Genomic DNA, 26,102 nt, shown 5'->3' with positions numbered 1-26,102 from the left:
ATGTATACCTCAGATATAATTATGTGATTCAGTTTTAATTGTGGTATGTGAGCCTTAAATATTATGAAATGTCTAAAGTAATCGTGGTGGTAAATTTTATAATGTTGAAATCTTTATTAGGCAGTGTGTAGCATAAGAATCCTGAATGAAAGAACCACATCTTTCTTGAATGAAAGAACCACATCTCAGAAACAGAGACATAAGGTATAAAGAAGTATGATTTATCATTAGTCGATTGTGCAGTACCTCACAAAGTTCGTAAGAAATCTAAGAAATATGATTTAGTATAATAAATGTCAGAAATTTTCTCTTTATTAGTGGATAGACTAGAAAAGCCAAAAATGTACACCTGACAATTCTAAGAGAAACTAATCTGTTTCAGATTCATGTTTGAACGGTGTGATTTCTTATTTTTTACTTCAGTTTTCCAAGAGTGAAGTCTTTCTCTTTTTACCTAGAGTAAGCTATAGTGTAATTAGTCAAAACTCTTTCTAAGTGACATAGTTGTTTAAAATATGATATCAGGATTGGTCATGTTAATTTTAAAAGTGTTAGTTTTTTTGGTTTTTTTAAAGATTTTATTTATTTATTTGACAGAGAGAGACACAGCGAGAGCAGGAACACAAGCAGGGGGAGTGGGAGAGGGAGAAGCAGGCTTCCCGCTGAGCAGGGAGCCCGATGCGGGGCTCGATCCCAGGACCCTGGGATCATGACCTGAGCCGAAGGCAGGCGCTTAACAACTGAGCCACTCAGGCGCCCCTAAAAGTGTTAGTTTTGATAATTCTAAATTAAAAGAAAACTTTTATTATTTATTCATTGTGTATTATTTTAAGAAGGAAAATAGAACTTATTTCTTTAATTTTATGATAAATTTTATAATGAAAATTCCTTATGTGTAGAATCAGGACTTTTGGCATCAAGTAATAGACAACTTGAATAATAGTAGCTTAAGCAATAAAATAATTCAGTTATGTCAAGAAGTAGGTCATTGTAATGCTGGTAAAGTGGCTCAGTAATAACAATCCAGGGCTCAGGCTTTTTCCATTCCTTCCTCTCTGCCATTCTTTCTTCTTGGCATGTTGGCTTTTCATCCTGAGTGTACTCACTCCATGGTCAGTAGATGATTGCTCAGGCTACAAGCATTGTAACTTTATACAACCATGTTCAAGGCAAGAATAATAGGAATACCATCTTTCTACCTTGCTTTTTGTCAAGGAGCAAAATCTTTCCCACATTAATTAATTAATTTTTAAAGATTTATTTATTGATTTGACATAGAGAGTGAGCATAAGCAGGGGAAGCTGCAGAGGGAGAGGGAGCAGCAGGCCTCCCGCGGAGCAGGGAGCCCGATGCGGGGTTCGATCCCAGGAACCTGGGATCACAACCCAATCCGAAGGCAGTTGCCCAACCAACTGAGCCACCCAGGCTTCCTTCTTTCCCACATTTAAAGCAATCATTATTAAAAAGAAATGGTTGGCTCAGTGCAGGCATGGTTTATACCTGGGGTTAGGGGAAGAGTCCGCCTACCCTGAGCTTGTTGCTTTCTAAATGAAATCACAGTTTTATAAATCAAGAGAATTGGGGGGCACCTGAGTGGCTCAGTCGTTAGGCATCTGCCTTCGGCTCGGGTCATGGTCCTGGGGTTCTGGGATCGAGCCCCACATGGGGCTCCCTGCTTGGCCAGGAGCCTGCTTCTCCCTCTCCCACTCCCCCTGCTTGTGTTCCCTCTCTCTCTGTGTCCCTCTCTCTGTCAAATAAATAAATATTTTTTTTTTTTTAAAGAGAATTGGTGGGCATAGCTGTTTATTTCAGCATTGTTTATAGTATTGAGAAACCTGAAATACTCTAAAATATCTTTTAGTAGAGGAATGATTAAATAAAGTATATTTTCCCTGTGCACATGTTTTTTCTAGGTAGATTCTTAGAAGTGGAATCTCTGAAGTAGTTTTAATGGATACCAACACCAGAATATCTTCTTTCCACATACATTTATCAACACTTAATAACACCGGACTTTTAAAATTTCCATTTCCTTGAGTACTTGTGATATTGGGCATCTTTTAGTATATTTGATGATCACCATGTTTCTTCTCAAATTTGCATACTCATATTTTTTTTCCATGTTTTTGTTGGGTTGCTGATCTTTTTTATAATAATTTGTATGATTTTTATTTATTTTTATTTTTTATTTTTTTAAAGATTTTATTTATTTATTTACTTGAGAGAGAGAGAGAGAAACAGCATGAGAGCGGGGAGGGTCAGAGGGAGAAACAGGCTCCCCGCTGAACCAGAAGCCCAATGTGGGACTCGATCCCAGGACTCCGGGATCATGACCTGAGCTGAAGGCAGTCGCTTAACCAACCGAGCCACCCAGGTGCCCCAATTTGTATGATTTTTAAATAAAGTTACAGTAGTCTCCCATTACCCATGGGGCATAAGCTCAGTACCCCCAATGGATACCTGAAGCTATTGATAACACCAAACCCTATACGCTATGGTTTTTCCTATACATTCATACCAGTGATAATGTTTAATTCATAAATAAGCAGAGTAAAAGATTAATAACAACAGTTAGTAATAAAATAAAATATTTATAACAATGTACTATAATAAAAGTTACATGAATGTGTTTCTCTCTCAAAATATCTTACTGGACTGTACTCACTTTTCTTCTTCTTGTGATGATGTGAGATGATAAAATGTCTATGGGATGAGATGAAGTGAGATGAATGACATAGGCATTGTGATATAGCATTAAGCTACTGTTGACCTCCTGAGGATATGTGAGGAGGACAGTCTGCTTGCAGACTGCAGTTGACCACTGGTAACTGAAATCGCAGAGAGTAAACTGTGGATAAGAGAAGACTACTGTATATTAATTTTCTATGCTGTGTTAACAAATGACCACAAATGGTAATTACTTAAACACATATTTTTTAATCACAAAGGTTTTTTTAGGTCAAAAGTCTAGGTATGGCTTAGCTTGATATTCTGCTCAGGGCCTCAGAAGGCTGCATGCAATCCTGTTGTTAGCTGGGGCTCTAGCCTTCTCAGAGGTTCAACCAGAAGCGACCATTACCAAGGTACCTCTGGCTGTTGGCAGAATGAATTTTCTTTCATCTATAAGATGGGGACTTCAGTTTCTTGTTGGAAGCTACTCTCAGCTCCTAGAGTTTACTTGTAGTTTTTTGCCATGTGGCTTCTCCAATATGGTCACTTACTAAAACATGACAGCTTGCCTCTTCAAAGTCAGTGGAAGGAGCCTTCTCTAGCGTACTTGCTAACAAGATGGAATCTTACATATATATAAAACATAAGCACAAGAGTGACTTCTGTCACCTTTGCCATATTCTATTGGTTACAAGCAAGTCACAGGTCTTGCCCACGCTGAAGGTGAGGGGGTTGTCCATACTCAGGGGTATGAACAACAGGAGATGGGCTTCATGATGGTGACCTTAAAGTCTGTCTGCTACAACAGTATTCTATGTTTTAATAATTTTTCTTGTGTGTGTATGTGTGTATGTATAAAATAAATATCTTCCTATTTGTTCTTGTCTTTAAACTTTTCTTATGGTGTCTTTTTTCATATAAAAAATTTAAATTTTGATGTATAGAAGTTCTTTGAACTACTCTTGAAACCCTTCTGTAAGTTTGAAACTATTTCACTTTAAAATATATATATTTTAAAAGCAAAAATACCCATGACTGTGGGTTGTATATTAGAAAAAATTGTATCTTGAAGTTATTAATAACACTCTTGAATGTAATTTCATAATTCATATGGCAGCCAATTTTTTTCTGACAGAACATCTGAGATTATATGGGGATTTGTTGGGAAAATACATTTCAACATATTGATAGCATTTATACAACTTTTCAGATATATCCAAAATATATAAAGCAGGAGAATTAACTAGTTGCTTTGTTTCTACTGGTAGATTTTGCAGCTTTACTTGAAACATTTATTTATTCTTTAAATATTTTATTTATTTATTTGAGAGAGTGTGTGCGAGAGAGAGAGAGAGGGAGAAGGAGCAGGGGAGAGGGGTAAATGGACAGGGAGAAGCAGACTCCCCGCTGAGCAGGGCGCCTGACAGGCTGGATACCAGGACCCTGGGATCATGACCTGAGCCAAAGGCAGACGCTTAACTGACTGCGACACCCAGGCACCCTACTTGAAACATTTTAAAGCTACTTTTTCCATAAAGGTTGTTAGCCCTGTCATTCTTTCTTCCCAGTTCAACTAGTGACTTTACTGTTAGTATGTATCTTTGCTGTCAGTGCCTCTTTTACTTATCTCCAGAGAATCTCAAGGTTAAAGTAAACAAAAAATAGCTTTTGTCTTATAAGAAACAGAAAACCAAATGAAATTGTATTGGTCAAAGTGGTTTTCCATTGCTAGATCCATTTCCAGTAGTTTTGTGGCTAATAGGCAATTAGAACTACTATTATGTATTTGTTGTATGTCAGGCAATGATTTAACAGCTTTATGTATTTAACCCAATCCTTCAACAACTCTGTGAGGTTGATGCAATAAAACTTTATGCCAGTGTACCTGGTAATAAGGTGAATTTGGAAATAACACAATTGGTGCCTATCTTCAGAGGGTACCAGAGAAGTGAGTCCTCTGGTCTCCACTCTCAGCCTGGCCCAGTTTCCCAGATTCAAGCTGTCAAAAGGGGCTCCAACTAACCTGGAGATTCTTGGATTATCTACCTCTTGGCTTCAAGTCCCAGCCAGATATAGGACGTAGGGTGGTTCACATGGATGTCGCTCCTGGAGTGACAACTACTGCCAGATGGTATATACTGTACTACCCTATGCCCAGATCTCTTGGCTGTGCAGCATGCCTTGATCATTTTATTAATCCTCATCCCTTCCATACAAACCTACAATTTATGTGACTAAGCAAAGCAGACCTTCTGAAGATGAACAATAGATTATTTAATGAGATTGAATTTTTTTTTATTTTTTATTTTTTAAAGATTTTATTTATTTATTTGACAGAGACACAGCAAGAGAGGGAACATAAGCAGGGGGAGTGGGAGAGGGAGAAGCAGGCTCCCGGCTGAGCAGGGAGCCCGATGTGGGGCTCGATCCCAGGACCCTGGGATCATGACCTGAGCTGAAGGCAGACGCTTAACGACTGAGCCACCCAGGCGCCCTTGAATGTTAATTTAAAAGAAAAAATTTTAATCCCAAATTAAGAGATTGTGACACTAAAAAATTGTGGCCCATTTGAAACAGGTTATGAACACTGATTATTTGTGGGTTATATAGTTTGGTCTCCATTACTGTAAATTATTCTTAGGACTGAGAAAATAAATTGGATAGAAGAAGCTCCTTAGTTATAAAAGATATAATTAAGGAATCTGTTTATGTAAACTTAGTTTTCATTTCTTCAGTCATAATAGTTGTATATCGTGCCTTCCCGTTCTGGCCAACTTCAGGAGTCTATTAATTTATAGATGTTAGACCTAGTTTTCTTCCTCAGTTCACAGAATCTTGCATGTAATAGGCTCTCATTATAAGTTGGTTAAATTGTTTTCAAAGTCTTATTGAAAGTCTACCTGTTCTGGGGTGCCTGGCTCTCTCAGTTGGTAGAGCATGTAACTCTTGATCTCGGGGTTGTAAGTTTGAGCCCCATATTGGGTGTAGAGATTACTTAAAAATCCTAAAAAAAAAAAAAAGTCTACCTGTTCCATGAGGTATTTCTCTTTACATAACTCAAATCTTTGTGTGTTCTTTGTTGCTGATATTTTTACTTTTTTAAATTGTGATTTTATATTGTTTCTCTAATTTGTTAGATTATCAGAAGTGAATTGTCTTTTTTTGTTGCGTATTTTTTTGTTGTGTACATGTTAATCATCAATTTGTTAATAGAGTGACAGTAAGTTCTGGTTTGCTTGGTACAAACTTGGTTTACATGTTTTGTTATGGCTTAATTATTAATAACTTCCTCTTTTACTCTCAAGAGTGTCTTGGTTTAGACAATAAATTTTTACTTACTCTACTCAAAAACTTTTGTGATTTCACAAAAAAGTTTAAGTGAAGGGGAATAGACAGAAGTTTAGATGAATTTTTTTGACCTTATGTAACATATTTTTCATTTTAATTATATTAAATGAGATGTTAAATTATAAGTCTATTTCTTGAATATTGATTAATGGAATGTTGCTTTCATTTTTTTTTCCAGGTATTTTAACAGTAGTGATAACAATTTACAGTATTGGGGATTGGATTATCCACCTCTTACCGCCTATCATAGTCTTTTATGTGCATATGTGTAAGTCTTTCTTACTTTTTTTTTTTTTGAGAGAGAGAGCGAGAAAGAGCGTGCGGGAGCGAGGGGAGGGGCAGAGGGAGAGGGAGAGAGAATCCTAAGCAGGCTCCAGGCTCAGCATAGAGCCTGATGTGAGACTCGACCCCATGACCCTGAGATCGTGAGGTGAGCCGAAATCAGGAGTCGGTTGCCTAACCAACTGAGCCACTCAGGTGCCCCAGTGTTTCTTCCTTAATGTAATTACATATTTATGCCTTTAGCAGGTTTAGTAAGAAATAGTGAAATCTGGCTTTGTTGAATAGAGGACAGACTGTTTGTAGCTACTTTTGCATTGTGGTTTATAAAACAGTATACCTGGGGTGCCTGGGTGGCTCAGTTGGTTGGGTGTCTGCCTTTAGCTCAGGTCATGATCCCAGGGTCCTGGAATCGAGTTCCATGTTGGGCTCCCTACTCAGCAGGAAGCCTGCTTCTCCCTCTGTCTGCTGCTCCCTCTGGTTGTGCTCCCCCACCCCCTCTGTCAAATAGATAAATAAAATCTTAAAAAAAAAAATAAAGCACTATACCTTTGCAATTGGGTTGTAAGTAAGTTAACTATCAAAATTTGAATATTTCCATAATTTCTTTGAAGGACAGGCTAGAAAGAAATGTAAAAATCTATCTTTGTTTTGAAGTCAAGATTCTACCAATTATACATGGGCACTGACAAATATATCTAATATGGTTAGTTGTGTATAGCAAAGCTTTTTTTCTGGAATGGACTATTTATATCTTGTAGAAATTAGCTTCCTGGATTAAAAACAAGACCCCAAAATCAGAGGGGGAGACGAACCATGAGGGACTATGGGCTCTGAAAAACAAACTGAGGGTTCTAGAGGGGAGGGAGGTGGGGGGATGGATTAGCCTGGTGATGGGTATTAAAGAGGGCACGTTCTGCATGGAGCACTGGGTGCTATACGCAAACAATAAATCATGGAACACTACATCAAAAACTAATGATATAATGTATGGTGATTAACATAACATAATAAAAAAAATAAGTCCCCAAAGTTCATGATAATCAGATATACTTTGCAGTGTTCAGAGTAATGTAGTATGTTTGAGAAGTTATCTTAGCAGTTATGTTCAGTTTTATGCAAGGATTTATAATTAGTAGCTATTTATTATTACCAACTGTTTATAAACTATAAAACATGATCCTTTAGTAGTAACCAAAGGATAAATCAAATAAATAAATAAATAAATGAAATGTGACACATCAGATTGTTTTTACACTGAAAGAATTGTGAAGGTAGGGCTTTTCGTGACATGTTACATGGTTTTGTTGGAAGGTGAGTGAGGTAGACCCTGTGTTATAGCTTAAGTCAGTTTCACATGATTACATAAAAAAAGTAAAGCTTAGGCCCCGACTCTCTCACTTTGTAAGAGCAATGGCCACTTCTTGAGATAGATTCATATGTCCTCAGATGTTGTTATTGCTAAAAGTGACAAGTAATACTGTATATGTATGTATGCTTTGATTTTCAGGGCAAAGTTCATAAATCCAGACTGGATTGCTCTCCATTCATCACGTGGATATGAGAGTCAGGCACATAAGCTCTTTATGCGCACCACAGGTAAAAGAGCAACAAAGTGTTGATTTTCTGAATCAAATTTTGATTTAAAAAAAAATTTTGGACAAACTGATACAAAGTTCTATTGTTCTTACTGACTTTTAAATTGTATAACTATATGTGTACATATGTATGTATAATACAAGACCAAATGTTTATGTAAGCTAAAGACAAAAAATTGAAAGGAATCATTCTGGGTGCTTTTCACTTATTATTATCTCAATTCTTTTAACACCTAAATGAGCTAAATACTGTTATTATCCTTACTTTAATCTGAGGAGGTAGAGGCACAGTTGAGTGATGCTAATAGCTTACCTGAGGTCAGATAGCCATATATTGAAGTTTTAGTTGTTTAGCTGCTGCTTTACTATCTTAATTCCACATCCCTTTAACCTTTTTCTTAAAGTAAACCTTTTGGTTGTATCTCATACATTGTATTGCTGTGCATTTTTGCTAAATTAAATAATCCATTCAACAAATGTTTATTTTTATTTTTTTTAAAGATTTTATTTATTTATTTGACACAGAGGGAGAGAGAGCACAGGCAGGGGAAGTGGCAGGCAGAGGGAGAGGGAGAAGCAGGCTTCCCGAGGAGCAGGGAGCCTCATGTGGGACCCTGAGCCGAAGGCAGTCACTTAACCAACTGAGCCACCCAGGCTCCTCAACAAATGTTTATTGAGCATCTGTTGTGTGGTGTATTGTGTGGTGTTCTAAGAGCTTGAAAGTAATAAGATTAGATTTCTTTAAAAGCTTTGTTTTAAGTTTATTTACTTAAGTAATCTCTATACCCAGTGTGGTGCTCAAACTTACCACCCTGAGATCAAGAATTGTGTGCTCCTCCGACTGAGCCAGCCAGGTGCCCCTAATTGCTTAATTTTTTTAAAGATTTATTTAGAGAGAGAGCATGAGCAGGGGGAGAGGCAGAAGGAGAGGGAGAGAGAGAATCTCAGGCTGACTCCCAGCTGAGCGTGGATCCTGATGCAGGGCTCCATCTCACAACCCTGAGATCATGACCTGAGCTGAAATCAAGAGTTGGACTTTTTTTCTTGTTGTTGTTAAGATTTTATTTATTTATTTGAGAGTGAGAGAGAGAGCATGAGAGCGGGGTGAGGGACAGAGGGAGAAGCAGACTCCCTGCTGAGCAGAGTCCAATGCAGGGCTCAATCCCTGGACCCTGGGATCATGACCTGAGCCGAAGGTAGATGCTCAACTGACTGAGCCACCCAGGGCTTCCCCCCCACCCCAATTTCTTTAAAAGCTTTGCATGACTTAGACTTTAATGCTCCTCTGTACCTTTTCCTTAGTCTAAATTTACTCAGAGTTTGTTCTCTTTATCATTCATCCAGTCATGCAATCTCAGGCTGAAGAGATTATTTTGCCTGTTGTTCCCTCTGCCATACTACTCTCCTTTCCCCCTCATCAGTGCTTTAATCTTCTCTGAACTGCATACTCACTGGAAGATTATTTAACTTCTGAACCAATACCTGTATCTGCAGAGAACTCACAACCTTTAGAAACAGTCTATTCTATTTTCAGAGAGCCCTAATCATTAAACATTTCCTTCTTTTATTTCTTTTTTAGAAGATTTATTTACTTATTTTGAAAGATAGAGAGTGCGTATGAATGGGAGGAGCAAAGGGAGAGGGAGAAAGAATCCCAAGCAGACTCCATGCCAAGTGTGGAGCCTAACATAGGGCTTGATCTCACGACCCTGAGACCTCGACCGAATTGGAAACCAAGAGTCGGTCACCCAACCGACTGTGCCACCCATGCACCCCTAAACATTTCCTTCTTACGTAATACCTCCACTCGTCACTTTAGGTTCTGTTTCCTTGGGCTACATAGAACAAGTCTGACTCTTTGTATACCTAACACTCTACACACATTTGAAGTCACCTCTTCTTCAGGTTAAATATTCTTAGATACATTCACTATTTCTTAGATGGCCAGCTTGTTGAGTATGATTATGACTTGAGGCCTCTGGTTGTGCTCCTTTGAATATATTCCATTTTGTCAGTGTCACCTTAAATGTGGCAGCTAGAGCAAAAATAGATTGCATGCATCTAAAACCGACAGTTTACTGTCATTTACTTTATTCTGGACACCACAGTTAGTGTGGAACAAGAAAAAAATAGGCCCTTTGGATAGCTATTTTGTACTGTTGAAGAACTTAATGTATTTGTTTTTCTTTGTTCTAAAAGAACTGAACATTCCAAATTACGACTTTTTTTTTTAATTTTAAACTTTTTTTTTTTCAGTTTCCTCCTTACCTGGGTCTGTCAAGCTCTTTATATTAAGCATTAATTAGCAAAAGTTTATGCAGTTTTTATAAATATTAACATTTAAGAAGGATTCTTACATGATTTGCCACATTTGAGGTACACTTCACACCAGATAATTTGGAGTGTACAGATGCTGGGGAAAAAATGTTGTTTTCCTTTTCTTTGAGTATTCTTAATTTTTAAGTCTCAGAGCAAAGAGGGAATTAGTTTTGGACACTTCTAACTGATTTAATATGTGAATTTGTTAGAGAAAATTAGGGGTCTCTTAATCATAATTGTAGCACCATAGCAGTTGAAATTAGGCACAGGTGAAGGGAATGAATGGAAAGGGCTAGATGTAAAGGCCTTGTCCAGAGTGGGTGAGAGCCTTCTGTTAACAGAATTCCCACTCGAGGTTGGAGGGGGGAGGATGGCACTTAATAGGTTATTGTAAATCCTAATGGGCTCATGTTTAAAATGATTTACTTGTTTTTCCAGTGTTAATTGCTGATTTGCTGATTTATATACCTGCAGTGGTATTATACTGTTGGTGTCTAAAAGAAATCTCAACCAAGAAAAAGGTAAGTCTTAAAGCAACCTGAAATGTCATCTCTGAAATGTTTTATTGGCTTAACTATTAAAGTATAGAGCTTATAGAAGCCATGCTTTGGGCAATAGGCTGTTGTAGAGCAGTGATTCTTTTGTTAATTAATTTTCATTTAGAAAACATCAACTTATCTTAGACTAATAATTTTAACGTTCAACTCTAGTAATAAGATGCATTGAATTTGAGAAGTTAGGTACTGCTGAATTTATGGCTTCACTGGTAAATCTGAATTTTGAATTGGCTTGTGAGAATGACTAAACTGGAAGGAATTTTGAGAAGTCATTGTATATTCTCTTATTCCCATTTAACCGATATTCCTTTGGGTCAATCATTAGATTAACTTCTTTGATTTGTATATCTAAAAGTGCTTTCCCTGACAAATATCTTTTAGTGATTTTTTTTTTCCTTTTTACTGAGGTATCCTATGTCACCTCCATGAAAACTTCAGTCTTTAGAGAATTGTTTTGTAAAAAGGAATATTTTGGTAAATAGAAGGTGAGGGGGGGACATTTGCTGTGTTAATCAAACAGCAATTTTACCCTGTTTGATTTGAGTAACATTCCTTTCTCACAATATTTTTCTTTACAGATTGCTCATGCATTATGCATATTGCTGTATCCAGGCCTTATTCTTATCGACTATGGACATTTTCAGTATCCTTTGCTAATTTAGAAATGAAGTCAGATGCATATTTTTGAAATCTGGGCTTAGTGTGTATAATGTTGTCATCCAGTAATGTCTTATTTGCTAGGGTACTTGCTTATATAAACTATTTTTCACAACAATATAAAAGACTCTTTTCTTTCTTTCTTTTTTTTTTTTAAAGGTTTTCTTATTTATTTTTTTTAGAGATTTTTGTTTATTTATTTGACAGAGACAGAGACAGTGAGAGCAGGAACACAAGCAGGGGGAGTGGGAGAGGGAGAAGCAGGCTTCCTGCTGAGCCGGAAGCCCGATGCGGGACTCGATCCCAGGACCCTGGGATCATGACCTGAGCCGAAGGCAGTCGCTTAACCAACTGAGCCACCCAGGCGCCCAAGACTCTTTTCACCAGGCTTTTATTTTAAGGGTAAAGTACAGATTAATTGAAAGTAGAATTGCTGTTTTACACCCTTTAGCTTGGGAACAAAATGTGGGTCATGGATTAGCTCTTTTGGAGAGTTGGAAAAAGAGTGCAAGTATGGTTATGCTCTCCTAATTCTAAAGAGGTATCACCTATCTTCTGTCTTTTGTAAATGTCATCCAACACTGACAAAAGGAAAACAATCTTACCGTTTTTCGAGTTTTAAACCAAAGTGTTTCTCTTACAGATAGTGGTAGCTACAAGCTTTGGGGAACTAAAATTGAATAATTACAATTTATGTGGATTTTATGCGTGTAATTTTTTGAAGTGTAAAATAAGGAACATTCAAACAAATCTTAGAGGAAAGTTGATAAAATCTGGACATGGCTCTCCAGCTTATCTTCTGATGTGTGAACTGTTACTGTCTGTCCCCATCTGTCCCCAAAAGAAAAAAAAAGATAATCCACAGCAACATGATTGATTAATAGCTTTTCCTTTTGAAGCCAGTCTGTTTTAGTTATAACAAATTTAATATGTGTTTTTGTCAAAGGACTTGCAAAAGATTTAAATCAGAGTTTTTATTCTGTCCACTTTCCAAGTTGACTTTTTCGTTTCTTTGTTTTGCATTTTGGGATCATGGCCATCTGATACTCTGGTAATATCAAGAACACTGATTTAAAGAAAAAAGTTATTTACAAGATTTTTAAAACTATATTTACTTTGAAATGTAACAGTCATATAGAAAAGTGCACAAAATGTAAATGTGTAGCTCAGTGTATTGACAAACTATTACCTGTGTCAAAAAAACTGAACGTTGCTTGTATCCAACATCTACACTTGTACAACTGCCAAGTGCTTTTGTCTTCCTTTCCCAAAGATAGCCACATACTAACTGCTAATCTTAATAGTTTAGTTTTCCTCCTTTTCTGGACTTTATATAAGAGAGACAACACAGTAGGTATTCCTTTGTGATTGGTATTTTTGGTCAACATTTGTGAGAGTTTTTCATGTACTTGTGTGTAGCTGTAGCTTATTCACTTACATTGCTCTATATTCCATTGAATGAATACACATAATTCTATTACTGAGAGACATTTGGATTGTTTCCAGGATTTGGCTATGATGAATATGCTGCTATGAACATTCTTGTAAATGTCTCTTTGTACACATTGCATATATATTTTTTTCTTTTTTCTTTTTTTTAAGTAGGCTCCATGCCCAGCATGGAGCCCAACACAGGGCTTGAACTCATGACCCTGAGATCAAGACCCGAGCTGATATCAAGAGTCAGACACTTCACTGACAGAGCCACCTAGGTGCCCTAGATATATTTCTTATGAGTGGAATTGCTGAGTTATAGGGTGTGCACATGTTTATTTTTTTTAGAGAGGGAGAGAGGTGGGGAGGGGCAGAGGGAGAGAGAGAGAGAATCTTAAGCATGCTCTATGCCCAGTGTGGAGCCTGATGCAGGGCTTGATCTCACTACCCTGAGATCATGACCTGAGCTGAAATCTAGAGCCAGACGCTTAACTAACTGAGTCACCCAGGCACCCCAGGTGTGCACATGTTTAATTTCAGATATTCCCAAATGATTTTTAAGCATGTTATACCAATTAACACTCCCATTAGAAGCAATGTGGAATTTCCAGGTGCTCATCTTCACCAGCTGTCAGTCATTTTCATTTTAACCATTCTGGTGAATTTGTAGTGGTATCTCCTCTGTGATTAAAATCAAAGTCTTGAAGCTTTTGGGATTATGTCATTTTGTAGGGACACATTTTTTTAACCACTATGTACTTTCCTCATTTTACTTGAGAGAGAATGAGAGAGAGAGCACATAAGAGGGGGGAGGGTCAGAGGGAGAAGCAGACTCCCTGCTGAGCAGGGAGCCCAATGCGGGACTCCATCCTGGGACTCCAGGATCAAGACCTGAGCCGAAGGCCACCAGGTGCCCCTTTTTATGTTTACTTATTGATTTAAGTAATCTCTGTGCCCAACGTAGGGCTTGAGCTCACAACCCTGAGATCAAAAATCAGTGCTCTTCAGACTGAACCAGACAGGCGCCCCACTTTGTATGCTTGTTTTTCTTTTTTTTGAGACTTTATTTATTTGAGAGAGAGAGAGAGAGAGAGAGACCACAAGCAGGGGGAGGGGCAGAGGGAGAGGGATAAGCAGACTCCCCACTGAGCAGGGAGGCCAATGCAATGCGGGGCTCGATCCCAGGATCCCAGGATCATGACCTGAGCCAAAGGCAGACCCTTAACTGATTGAGCCACCCAGGCGCCCCTGTATGCTTGTTTTGAGAATTAAGTGAATTATTGTTTAATTATTATTTATAAATAAAACAGTACCTGGGAAATATTAAGCTCTATATGAATATTTATTGCTATTATTATCTGTTGTTACTGCTGTTGCTGTTACTATTTTTTATTGTTTGGGCTCTAAAATTTAACAATGATTTGTTTAGGCATAGGTGTTTGCAACAATTGTTTTGGATACTCTGTGAGTCATTCTTTTTGAAGGCTCATGTTCTTCAGTTCTGGGAAATTCTATTTCTTTGATGATTTTCTCACTTTACTCTTTCTTGAGCTTATTAGACAGATGTTAGAGGTTACACCTCTGTCTTTTTTTTTTTAAGATTTACTTATTAGAGAGAGCATGTGCATGTGAGTGGGGGGAGGGGCAGAGGGAGAAGGAGAGAGAGAATCCCAAGTGGACTCCCCACTGAGCGTGGAGCCCTATGTGGGGCTTGATCTTATGACCCTGAGATCATGACCTGAGTTGAAATCAAGAGTCTGCCTTAACGGTCAGAGACATCCAGGTGCCCCTTCACCTCTGTGTTGAGCATCTCTTCATCTTTTTTTTAATGGTTTAGATTATCATGACTTTATCTCTAATACTTCTATTAAATTTCATTTATTTTATTAATCCCATCTTAAATTAGAATTTACTCTTTTTTTCTACTATTCCTTGAATTATTTCCATTCTTCTAGGGTCAGTTTTTTTCCCCTTTTCATTTTGGGTTTTTTTCTTGTTATAGGGATTTCTAAAATGTCTGTTTGATCCTAATGTATCTATTCTTACTTAAGAATAAGGCAGAAGAAAAAGTTGCATGTGACCTCTCTGCACAGGAGTAAGGTGGAATTGGACGTCTCCATGTAGGCATTTTCATTTAATCCTCCTATTTTCTTTTTAACGTGTTACTCAAGCCCTCTAACCTACTTGGTGTTTCTTGAGTTCTCTAGGGGGCTTGCAGAGTGGATTGGCTCCTTGCTTGCTCAGGCTTCTTCTGCATTTTCTAAGCTCTAGCTTCTTTCATCCTAGTTTATTTGTTATGCTTCTGTGTCCTCTGTCTTCTAGAAATGTGTTGAAATCTTCATCTGTTGTAACCCATCTTCCGATTCTCTTTACAGCTGTGAATATTTACTTTTAAAAATTCCCTACAAGGGTACCTGGATGGCTCAGTTGGTTAAGTGTCTGCCTTTGGCTCAGGTCATGATCCCAGGGTCCTGGGATCGAGCCCCTCATTGGGCTCCCTGCTCTGTGGGGAGCCTGCTTCTCCCTCTCCCTCTGCGTGCCACTCCCCCTGCTTGTGTTTGCGCTGTCATATAAATAAATAAAATCATTAAAAAATTTTAAAATAAATAAATAAAATTCCCTATCATTTTAAGGGGGTCTCGGGAAGAAGAGGAGGTAAATGTGAGAGCTCAGCTCAACCATTTTGAACTGCAAAATCTAATTGTGATGTTGTTTTACTATAATAAGGTTATTAGTTTCTGATCAAGAACATATATTAATTATTAATATTGATGCATATTATAGGGGAAAGTATGGTAATATCAGTAAGTGTGTGTGTGTGTTTTACTTTGGACCATTGTTTTCTCTAGATTTTGGTATGTTGTTATTATAATACTGTGCAATAGTCTAGCAGAAACAAAGTTATGTGTTAACTGTTTAGTGATCTTTTAAATCTAAACAAATCAGTTGCTCTGTTTAGCAGTCGTTTTAATATATTTGAGGCCATTATATACTGTTTCATATTAGTTTATCACTTCAATACTTATAATTTCTGTTTAGAAATAGCTTTCATTATATATTATTTTAAAATCACATAAAAATATGCTCTATAAAATGCAAGATCTATCTCTTTTAATTATTGAGTTAATTTCCTTGACATAGGAACATATATAATTCTGTGAGTCTTGGCTTTGCTTTGTGGGGTGTTCTTGGAGTATCTTGTGACTGGGACCTGCTAGGCTCACTGGCATTTTGCTTAGCTATAAATTATAAACAGATGGAACTTTACCACTCCTTGCCATTTTTTTGCTTCTTACTTGGCAAGTGTTTTAAAAAAGGCCTGAAAGGAAAGGGGTGAGTGGCTTTTAAACATCAGAATTTTAAAAAAGTACTTCAGAGAATTTATTTGGCATACTTACCAGAAAGAAGATGGTCTTTCATTTTGCCTTTAGGTGATTTCTTATTACCGTGTTGACCGTGGGGTGAGTTGGAAGAGAGATTAAGTCATGTTCTCTATTATTTTATTTTAAATCTTCCTAACTAGAGAAATATTTTGATCAATGTACATTTACTGGAGGTAATGTGGATTGGCTTGTTAGAGCATTGCTATGGATTTCACCCATTTAGAGCATATTACATTTTATATTTTTAGAAATACATCCCAATTTGATCATGGCTGCATTGGAAAGGTGTATAAGTTAAATGTTAATTAAGATGGTAATAGTCATTTTGTTGGAGAGCTATACACCTTAATAATTGTGAATTTCTTAACTCTGATTTGAGTAAACTCCCATATTAAGCCTTTGTTAGTAGCATAGATTTATCATTACCATACATTTGTATTTATTATTAACTTTAGTGAGACTGAGACTGATTTCTCAGAATTATTAACCTCTCCCTGTCTTACTGGGTACCTTTGGTTTTGTTCTAGGTTTGTGTTGTTAATTAAGCTAGTTTGTACAGTTGTGGCTTCCTTCATTCTCTGCTGGCTGCCATTTACAGAAAGGGAGCAAACGCAGCAAGTTCTGAGGAGACTCTTCCCAGTTGATCGTGGATTATTTGAGGTATGTTTAAAAAATGTCTTCTCACTCCTTTCTGTGAACACTACCTTTGCTGTGACCTCTGGGGATTTCATGTAGAAGACACACAAGGAATAGTAACTTTAGCTGCTCTCCTTGCAGTAATTCCTTGCCAGTTATTTAATCCAGTATATAACCTCTAGCTCAGCTGGCATTTTCTAGTACAGTAAGTGAATAGATAATATTTATGCCATCATGAAATCCATAATTAAATTATATATTTTTCTAATGAAATAAGATCCATAGTGAAAGACAGCATGAGAAGTTGCAGCTACAAAGTTAACAGCTCTAATTTTTTGGTTTATATTCTCTTTTTAGTCTTAGGACATTATTTATTCAACCATGTTTGCTTCAGCAAGATCTCATAATTCCTTATATAACCTTCATCCATAGTAATTTTTAATGAGAATCTTTCATTAATGCTAGCTTAATCATTCTTGTTAAACTTTTATTACATGGATAATTTGATGATTTAGATTTAGTAATTAAATTAAACAAACCATTTTTCTGAAACAAAAAGGCCTTTTAATAAAGTTAGAGACAACATATTTATAGATAATTTGCTTTTGATAAACATTTCTTTTAAAAAGAATTAGAAAAGCATATATATCTTTCTAATTTTTGAATATATAAATTGCTATAGATTATCTTTCAGTGGATCTATAGGAAGATGGTAGTAGCATTTTGAAAGAGATCAAGAGTTTGGTGTGATGGAACAGGAATATGCGACTTATATGTTGATGGGGATACTGCTGCTACTGATAGTGATAATCATAAATAATCACTATTACTGTCACCACACTTACTAGGTACCACATACTTCATGTGATTTTATTTGATTCTTTTTTTTTTTTAAAGATTTATTTATTTATTTTGAGAGAGCGTGAATGAGAGAGAGAGAGAGAGAGAGAGAGCATGAGAGGGGGAGGGTCAGAGGGAGAAGCAGGCTCCTCGCTGAGCAGGGAGCCTGATGCGGGACTCGATCCTGGGACTCCGGGATCATGACCTGAGCCGAAGGCAGTCGCTTAACCAACTGAGCCACCCAGGTGCCCCTTATTTGATTCTTATAATAGCTCTGACTGAGGTAGCTATTGTATCCATTTTACAGATCAGAAAACTGAGGTCAGAGATTCATGTAGACTTATACATGGCAGAGCTGTGGTTTGAATTTTGAAAATTGTGTTCTTTACTTCTTCTTTTTTTTTTTTCCTTCTTTCTATTTCCTCAACCTTAAAACCTATATAAAGAAAAGTTAATTTCCCATCTAAGCTGCTTGGTTATCTGCCTTGTGAGATCATATGATACGTGTCTTTCTCTGTTTGACTTATTTCACTTACCATAATACCCTCTAGTTCCATCCATGTCATTGCAAATGGCAAGATTTTGGTTTTTTTCATGGCTGCATAATATTCCATTGTATATATATACCACATCTTCTTTATCCATTCTTCTGTTGATGGACATCTTGGCTCTTTCCATAGTTTGGCTATTGTGGACATTGCTGCTATAAACATTGGGGTGCACATAACCCTTCGGATCCCTACATTTGTATCTTTGGGGTAAATACCCAGTAGTGCAATTTGCTGGGTCGTATGGTAGCTCTATTTTCAACTTTTTGAGGAACCTCCATACGGTTTTCCAGAGTGGCTGCACCAGCTTGCATTCCCACCAACAGTGTAGGAGGGTTCCCCTTTCTCCACATCCTCGTCAACATCTGTCGTTTCCTGCCTTGTTAATTTTAGCCATTCTGACTGGTGTGAGGTGGTTTCTCATTGAGGTTTTGATTTGGATTTCCCTGATGCCGAGCAATGTTGAGCACTTTTTCATGTGTCTGTTGGCCATTTGGATGTCTTCTTTGGAAAAATGTCTGTTCATGTCTTCTGCCCATTTCTTGACTGGATTATTTGTTCTTTGGGTGTTGAGTTTGATAAGTTCTTTATAGATTTTGCATACTAGCCCTTTATCTGATGTCATTTGCAAATATCTTCTCCCATTCTGTCGGTTGTCTTTTGGTTTTGTTGACTGTTTACTTTGCTGTGCAAAAGCTTTTTATCTTGATGAAGTCCCAATAGTTCATTTTGCCCTTGCTTCCCTTGCCTTTGGCGATGTTTCTAGGAAGAAGTTGCTGCAGCTGAGGTCGAAGAGGTTGCTGCCTGGGTTCTCCTTTAGGATTTTGATGGACTCCTGTCTCACATTGAGGTCTTTCAACCATTTTGAGTCTATTTTTGTGTGTGGTGTAAGGAAATGGTCCAGTTTCATTCTTCTGCATGTGACTCTCCAATTTTCCCAACACTATTTGTTGAAGAGACTGTCTTTTTTCAATTGGACATTCTTTCCTGCTTTGTCGAAGATTAGTTGACCATAGAGTTAAGGGTCCATTTCTGGGCTCTCTATTCTGTTCCATTGATCTATGTTTCTGTCTTTGTGCCAGTACCATACTGTCTTGATGATGACAGCTTTGTAATAGAGCTTGAAGTCCGGAATTGTGATGCCACCAGCTTTGCTTTTCTTTTTCAACATTCCTCTGGCTGTTCGGGGTCTTTTCTGGTTCCATACAAATTTTAGGATTATTTGTTCCATTTCTTTGAAAAAAGTGGATGGTATTTTGATAGGGATTGCATTGAATGTGTAGATTGCTCTAGGTAGCATGGACATCTTCACAATATTTGTTCTTCCAACCCATGAGCATGGAATGTTTTTCCATTTCTTTGTGCCTTCCTCAATTTCTTTCGTGAGTATTTTATAGTTTTCTAAGTACAGATTCTTTGCCTCTTTGGTTAGATTTATTCCTAGGTATCTTATGGTTTTGGGTGCAATTGTAAATGGGATCGACTCCTTAATTTCTCTTTCTTCTGTCTTGTTGTTGGTGTATAGGAATGCCACTGATTTCTGTGCATTGATTGTATATCCTGCCACTTGACTGAATTCCTGTATGAGTTCTAGCAGTTTTGAGGTGGAGTCTTTGGGGTTTTCCACATAAAGTATCATATCATCTGCACAGAGTGAGAGTTTGATTTCTTTGCTGATTCGGATGCCTTTTATTTCTTTTTGTTGTCTGATGGCTGTGGCTAGGACTTCTAGTACTATGTTGAATAGCAGTGGTGATAGTGGACATCCCTGCCATGTTCCTGACCTTAGGGGAAAAGCTCTCATTTTTCCCCATTGAGAATGGTATTCGCTGTGGGTTTTTCATAGATGGCTTTTATGATATTGAGCCCTATTCTCTGAAGAGTTTTAATCAAGAAAGGATGCTGTACTTTGTCAAATGCTTCTCTGCATCTATTGAGAGGATCGTATGGTTCTTGTTCTTTCTTTTATTAATGTATTGTATCACATTGATTGCTTTGCAGATGTTGAACCAACTTTGCAGCCCAGAAATAAATCCCACTTGGTCGTGGTGAATAATCCTTTTAATGTACTGTTGGATCCTATTGGCTAGTATTTTGGTGAGAATTTTTGCATCCATGTTCATCAGGGATATTGGTCTGTAATTCTCCTTTTTGATGGGGTCTTTGTCTGATTTTGGGATCAAGGTAATGCTGGCCACATAAAATGAGTTCGGAAGTTTTCCTTCCATTTCTATTTTTTGGAACAGTTTCAGAAGAATAGGTATTAATTCTTCTTGAAATGTTTGGTAGAATTCCCCTGGGAAGCCATCTGGCCCTGGGCTTTTGTTTGTTGGGAGATTTTTGATGACTGCTTCAATTTCCTTAGTGGTTATAGGTCTGTTCAGGTTTTCTATTTCTTCCTGTTTCAGTTTTGGTAGTTTATACATCTCTAGGAATGCATCCATTTCTTCCAGATTATCTAATTTGCTGGCATATAGTTACTCATAATATGTTCCTATAATTGTTTGTATTTCTTTGGTGTTGGTTGTGATCTCTCCGCTTTCATTCATGATTTTATTTATTTGGGTCATTTTTCTTTTTGATAAGTCTGGCCAGGGGTTTATCAGTCTTGTTAATTCTTTCAAAGAACCAGCTCTTAGTTTCGTTGATCTGTTCTACTCTTCTTTTAGTTTCTATTTCATTGATTTCTGCTCTGATCTTTATTATTTCTCTTCTCCTGCTGGGTTTAGGCTTTATTTGCTGTTCTTTCTCCAGCTCCTTTAGGTGTAGGGTTAGGTTGTGTATTTGAGACCTTTCTTGTTTCTTGAGAAAGGCTTGTATTGCTATATACTTTCCTTTCAGGACTGCCTTTGCTGCATCCCAAAGATTTTGAACAGTTGTGTTTTCATTTTCATTGGTTTCCATGAATATTTTTAACTCTTCTTTAATTTCCTGGTTGACCCATTCATTCTTTAGTAGGATGCTCTTTAGCCTCCATGTATTTGAGTTCTTTCCGACTTTCCTCTTGTGATTGAGTTCTAGTTTCAAAGCACTGTGGTCCGAAAATACACAGGGAATGATCCCAATCTTTTGGTAACAGTTGAGACCTGATTTGTGACCTAGGATGTGATCTATTCTGGAGAATGTTCCATGGGCACTAGAGAAGAATGTGTATTCTGTTGCTTTGGGATGGAATGTTCTGAATGTATCTGTGAAGTCTATTTGGTCCAGTGTGTCATTTAAAGTCTTTATTTCCTTGTTGATCTTTTGCTTAGATGATCTGTCCATTTCAGTGAGGGGGTTGTTAAAGTCCCCTACAATTATTGTATTGTTGTTGATGTGTTTCTTTGCTTTTTTTTTTTTTTTTTTAAGATTTTTATTTATTTATTGAGAGAGATAGTCTTAGAGAGAGAGCATGAGAGGGGGAGAGTCAGAGGAAGAAGCAGACTCCCCGCCGAGCAGGGAGCCCGATTCGGGACTCGATCCCAGGACTCCAGGATCATGACCTGAGCCGAAGGCAGTCGCTTAAACAACTGAGCCACCCAGGCGCCCCTGTTTCTTTGCTTTTGTTATTATTTGGCTTATATAATTGGCTGCTCCATGTTAGGGGCATAGATATTTACAATTGGTAGATCTTCTTGTTGGATAGACCCTTTAAGTATGGTATAGTGTCCATCCTCATGTCTTATTGTAGTCTTTGGTTTAAAATCTAATTTGTCTGATATAAGGATTGCCACCCCAGCTTTCTTTTGGTGTCCATTAGCATGGTAAATGGTTTTCCACCCCCTCACTTTCAATCTGGAGGTGTCTTTGGGTCTAAAATGAGTCTCTTGCAGACAGCATATCGATGGGTCTTGTTTTTTTAATCCAATCTGGTACCCTGTGTCTTTTGATTGGGGGCATTTAGCCCATTTACATTCAGGGTAACTATTGAAAGATATGAATTTAGTGCCATTGTATTGCCTGTAAGGTGACTGTTACTGTATGTTGTCTCTGTTCCTTTCTGGTCTATGTTACTTTTAGGCTTCTTTGCTTAGAGGACCTCTTTCCATATCTCTTGTAGGACTGGTTTCGTGTTTGCAAATTCTTTTAGTTTTTGTTTGTCCTTTTACCTTTTTATCTCTTCTTCTGTTTTCAATGACAGCCTAGCTGCATATAATATTCTTGGCTCCATATTTTTGTCGTTTAGTGCTCTGAATATATCATGCCAGTCCTTTCTGGCCTGCCAGGTCTCTGTGGATAGGTCTGTTGCCAATCTAATGTTTCTACCATTGTAGGTTACAGACCTCTTGTCCCGAGCTGCTTTCAGGATTTTCTCTTTGTCTCTGAGACTCGTAAGTTTTACTATTAGATGTCGGGGTGTTGACCTGTTTTTATTGATTTTGAGGGGGGGTTCTCTCTGCCTCCTGGGTTTTGATGCCTGTTTCCTTCCCCAAATGAGGGAAGTTCTCTGCTATAATTTGCTCCGATATACTTTCTGCCCCTCTCTCTCTTTCTTCTTCTTCTGGGATCCCAATTATTCTAATATTGTTGCATCTTATGGTATCACTTGTCTCTCGAATTCTGCCCTCATGATCCAGTAGTTGTTTATCTCTCTTTTTCTCAGCTTCTTTATTCTCCATCATTTGGTCTTCTATATCACTAATTCTGTCTTCTGCCTCATTTATCCTAGCAGTTAGAGCCTCCATTTTTGATTGCACCTTATTAATAGCCTTTTTGATTTCGACTCGGTTCGATTTTAGTTTTTTTTTTTAAAGATTTTATTTATTTATTTGACAGAGAGATAGAACAAGTAGGCAGAGAGGCAGGCAGAGGGAGAGGGAGAAGCAGGCTCCCCATTGAGCAGGGATTCCGATGCGGGGCTCGATCCCAGGACCCTGGGATCATGACCTGAGCCGAAGGCAGCCGCTTAACCGACTGAGCCACCCAGGCGCCCCTAGATTTTAGTTCTTTTATTTCTCCAGAAAGGGTTTCTCTAGTATCTTCCATGCTTTTTTCAAGTCCAGCTAGTATCTTTATAATCATTATTCTGAACTCTAGTTCCAACATCTTACTAATGTCCGTATTGATTAGGTCCCTGGCAGTCAGTACTGCCTCTTGTTCTTTTTTTTGAGGTGAGTTTTTCTGTCTTGTCATTTTGTCTAGAGGAGAACAGGTGAATGAGAGAACAAAATACTAACAGGGTAACAACGACCCCAGAAAAACATACACTAAACAAATCAGAAGAGACCTGAAACCGGGGGAAAACAAAGGGAAAGAAAGAAAGAAGAAAAAAGAAAAAGAGAGAGAGAGAAAAGAAAAAAGCAAAAAAAGAAAAAAAGAATATGATCAAATATGATCAGGCTGGTGAATAGATCAGTGCCACACACGTATTTAGGTTTGTTAGAAGAACCTGCCTCCCAAAATTTTAAAGAAAGAAAAACTTATATATGTACAAAAATAAGAGTAAATATGATGAAGGGATAGAATATGACTGTAAAGATGAATATTATAAAAGATTTTATAAAAGGAATTGATAAGAAGTTGGTTGAAAAAAGAAAGAAGAGAAATTAAAAAAAAAAAGGGAGAGAATGTGATCAGGCTGGAGACTAGAACAAAGCCATACACTAGAGATTTAGGGTATATTTTGGTCTGTTAGAAGAAACTGTATCCCAAAATTTTAAAGGGAGAACAACTTATATATATATACCAAAAATAAGGTTAACTACAATGAAGGGATAAAATATGACTCTAAAAATGAAAAATAAAAAAGATTTTTTAAAAAAGAGATTGATAAGATGTTGGTTGAAAAAGGGAAAAAGAAAAATTCAAAAAAAGAATAGAAAAAGAAAAAAAAGAAAATTTTAAAAATTAACTTTGAAAGACTAAAGAATCAGGGGAAAAAAAGCCATGAATTCTATGTGCAGTATTCCCCTACTGCTGGCATTCTGCATTCTCATTGATCAGTAAACTTGGTCTTGGCTGGCTGTTCTTGCTGATCTTCTGGGGGAGGGGCCTGTTGCCATGGTTCCCAAATGTCTTTGCCGGAGGTGGAATTGCCCCGCCCTTGCTTGGGGCTGTGCTAAGTAATCTGGTCGGGTTTGCTCTTGGGAGCTTTTGTTCCCTGCATGCTTTCCGTACAGCTTTGGAGGACAAGAGTGAAAATGGTGGCCTCCCAATCTCTGCCCTGGAGGAGCCGAGAACTCGGGGCCCCACTCCTCAGTGTGCCCCCAGAGAAAAGCAGTCAGTCACTCCTGTCTCCCCAGTCTCCAGCCACACTCCATGCTCACCCAGCCTGTGACCAAGTGTTTCTGTCTCTGGCACCCGAACCCATGTGGAGTCTCCAAACCCCGTGGCAGATCCCTGCGGTGCGCTCCCTTGCCTCTCCTCCCAGGGGAGGAAGGGGAGTCTCCCTGGATCTGCCGCTTGTTGGGCCCCTGGTGGAGGAGCGGTGGCCCGACTGTGCCACGGATCACGGTTTATGGCAACCCCGTCTGAGAGCCCACTCCTTGGCTCCATCTCTGCAGCTGGCTTCCCCACTCCGATACCTGGGAGCTCTGCCACACTCAGGCACCCCTCTTTCTGTGACCCTGAGGGTCCTGAGACCACACTGTCCCAGCAAGTGTTCCACCCCCGACTTAGCGACTCGTGCGATGTCCCTCAGTGGAGCCGACTTCTAAAAGTTCTGATTTTGTGCTCCGCTGCTCTATCACTTGCCAGTAGCTGCTGATGGAGGCTCCTTCCTGCCGTGGTCTGTCTTCCTGAATATCGCTTCCGATTCACTTCTCTGCACGTCCTACCTTCCAGAAAGTGGTCGCTTTTCTGTTCAGAGAGTTGCTGCTATTATTTTCTTCGATCTCCTGTTAAGTTCGTAGGTGTTCAGAATGGTTTGATCCATATCTAGCTGAATTCCTGGGACCAGACAAAATTTAGGTCTCCTTCTTCTCTGCCATCTTGCTCTTCCCTGTTAGTTACTTTCTTGGTGTTATGCTTACACAGCTATGAGTTAAGCAGCTGTGTAGAGGATAGGTTTCACAAGCAGAGAGCTGTAGTTACAAATTTAATTTTGAAAGTGATCCTACCACAACTGGTAATGTCTTTAAATACCTTGATTTATTAGCAATTAACTCTTGTTATTGTAAGTAGGTTATACTTGAGATAATTTCAGGTGTGTGATAAAATGGGTCAAAAAATGTGTGTTCTACAAATTAGGAAAAAAGATTCCCTAGAAAAATTTCCAAAGATGAATAACTTTAAGTATTTAGGGATAGTGTGCTGCTCTTTGAAAAAAATAAACATTTCTTGGGAATATCTAGATTATGGTTGGCTAGTGATTTAGGTCAACTTCCATTGCAAAAAATGAAAAATGTGTGTGTGTGTGTGTGTGTGTGTGTGTATTCCTTGGAGAGTTTAAGCAAGTTATAAAATTGTGAACAAAAGCTTTATGTCTCAAAAGTTTATTTAGAGATTATGGGCTGTACTTTGATAGAGTTTAATATTTCTTTCTATTATATCAGAATGTAAAACTAACAAATCTCTTCTAAGGATAAAGTAGCCAATATTTGGTGCAGCTTCAGTATCTTTCTGAAGATCAAGGATATTTTGCCACGTCACATCCAGATAATAATCAGGTAAGAGATACAAAGTTTGTATATAGTGTTGTATAAGGTGTTCTCTAAAAGTGTTGTGGTAATATCTCATTTATCTGGTGTCATTAGGGAATGAGGTGTTCTTCATTAGTGAATTTTCCACATAACACAGACCTATCCCTCTATATACCAGAACTTTTATTTGAAATATGTTAAGTGATCATCTTTCTCGATTGTTACCTATTTCCCTCCCCCTTAAACAAAGTGTACTAAACATAATTAAACA

The 26,102-nt window shown here is 37.9% G+C and overlaps 1 protein-coding gene across 6 annotated transcripts in view; it reads left to right on the top strand.

Annotated features, from left to right (window-relative positions):
- ALG6 (ALG6 alpha-1,3-glucosyltransferase) overlaps nt 1–26,102 on the top strand; it is a 65,403-nt gene that overhangs the window by 23,035 nt on the left and 16,266 nt on the right. For 5 of the 6 annotated variants that reach the window (XM_035018377.1, XM_035018375.1, XM_035018380.1 and 2 more), the window contains 7 exons: nt 6,197–6,286; nt 7,808–7,896; nt 10,653–10,735; nt 11,350–11,414; nt 16,010–16,195; nt 16,773–16,905; nt 25,773–25,858. In XM_035018377.1, coding sequence (XP_034874268.1) covers nt 6,197–6,286; nt 7,808–7,896; nt 10,653–10,735; nt 11,350–11,414; nt 16,010–16,195; nt 16,773–16,905; nt 25,773–25,858 — 732 coding nt within the window. The remainder of the gene's footprint in view (nt 1–6,196; nt 6,287–7,807; nt 7,897–10,652; nt 10,736–11,349; nt 11,415–16,009; nt 16,196–16,772; nt 16,906–25,772; nt 25,859–26,102) is intronic. The other variant, XM_035018379.1, reaches the window with a different exon arrangement.

The sequence above is a fragment of the Mirounga leonina genome, unplaced genomic scaffold, assembly GCF_011800145.1.
Source record: "Mirounga leonina isolate KUSES-001 unplaced genomic scaffold, KU_Mleo_1.0 Mir_173, whole genome shotgun sequence".
NCBI classification, from domain to species: domain Eukaryota; kingdom Metazoa; phylum Chordata; class Mammalia; order Carnivora; family Phocidae; genus Mirounga; species Mirounga leonina.
This window is presented reverse-complemented; position numbering and strand designations above follow the sequence as displayed.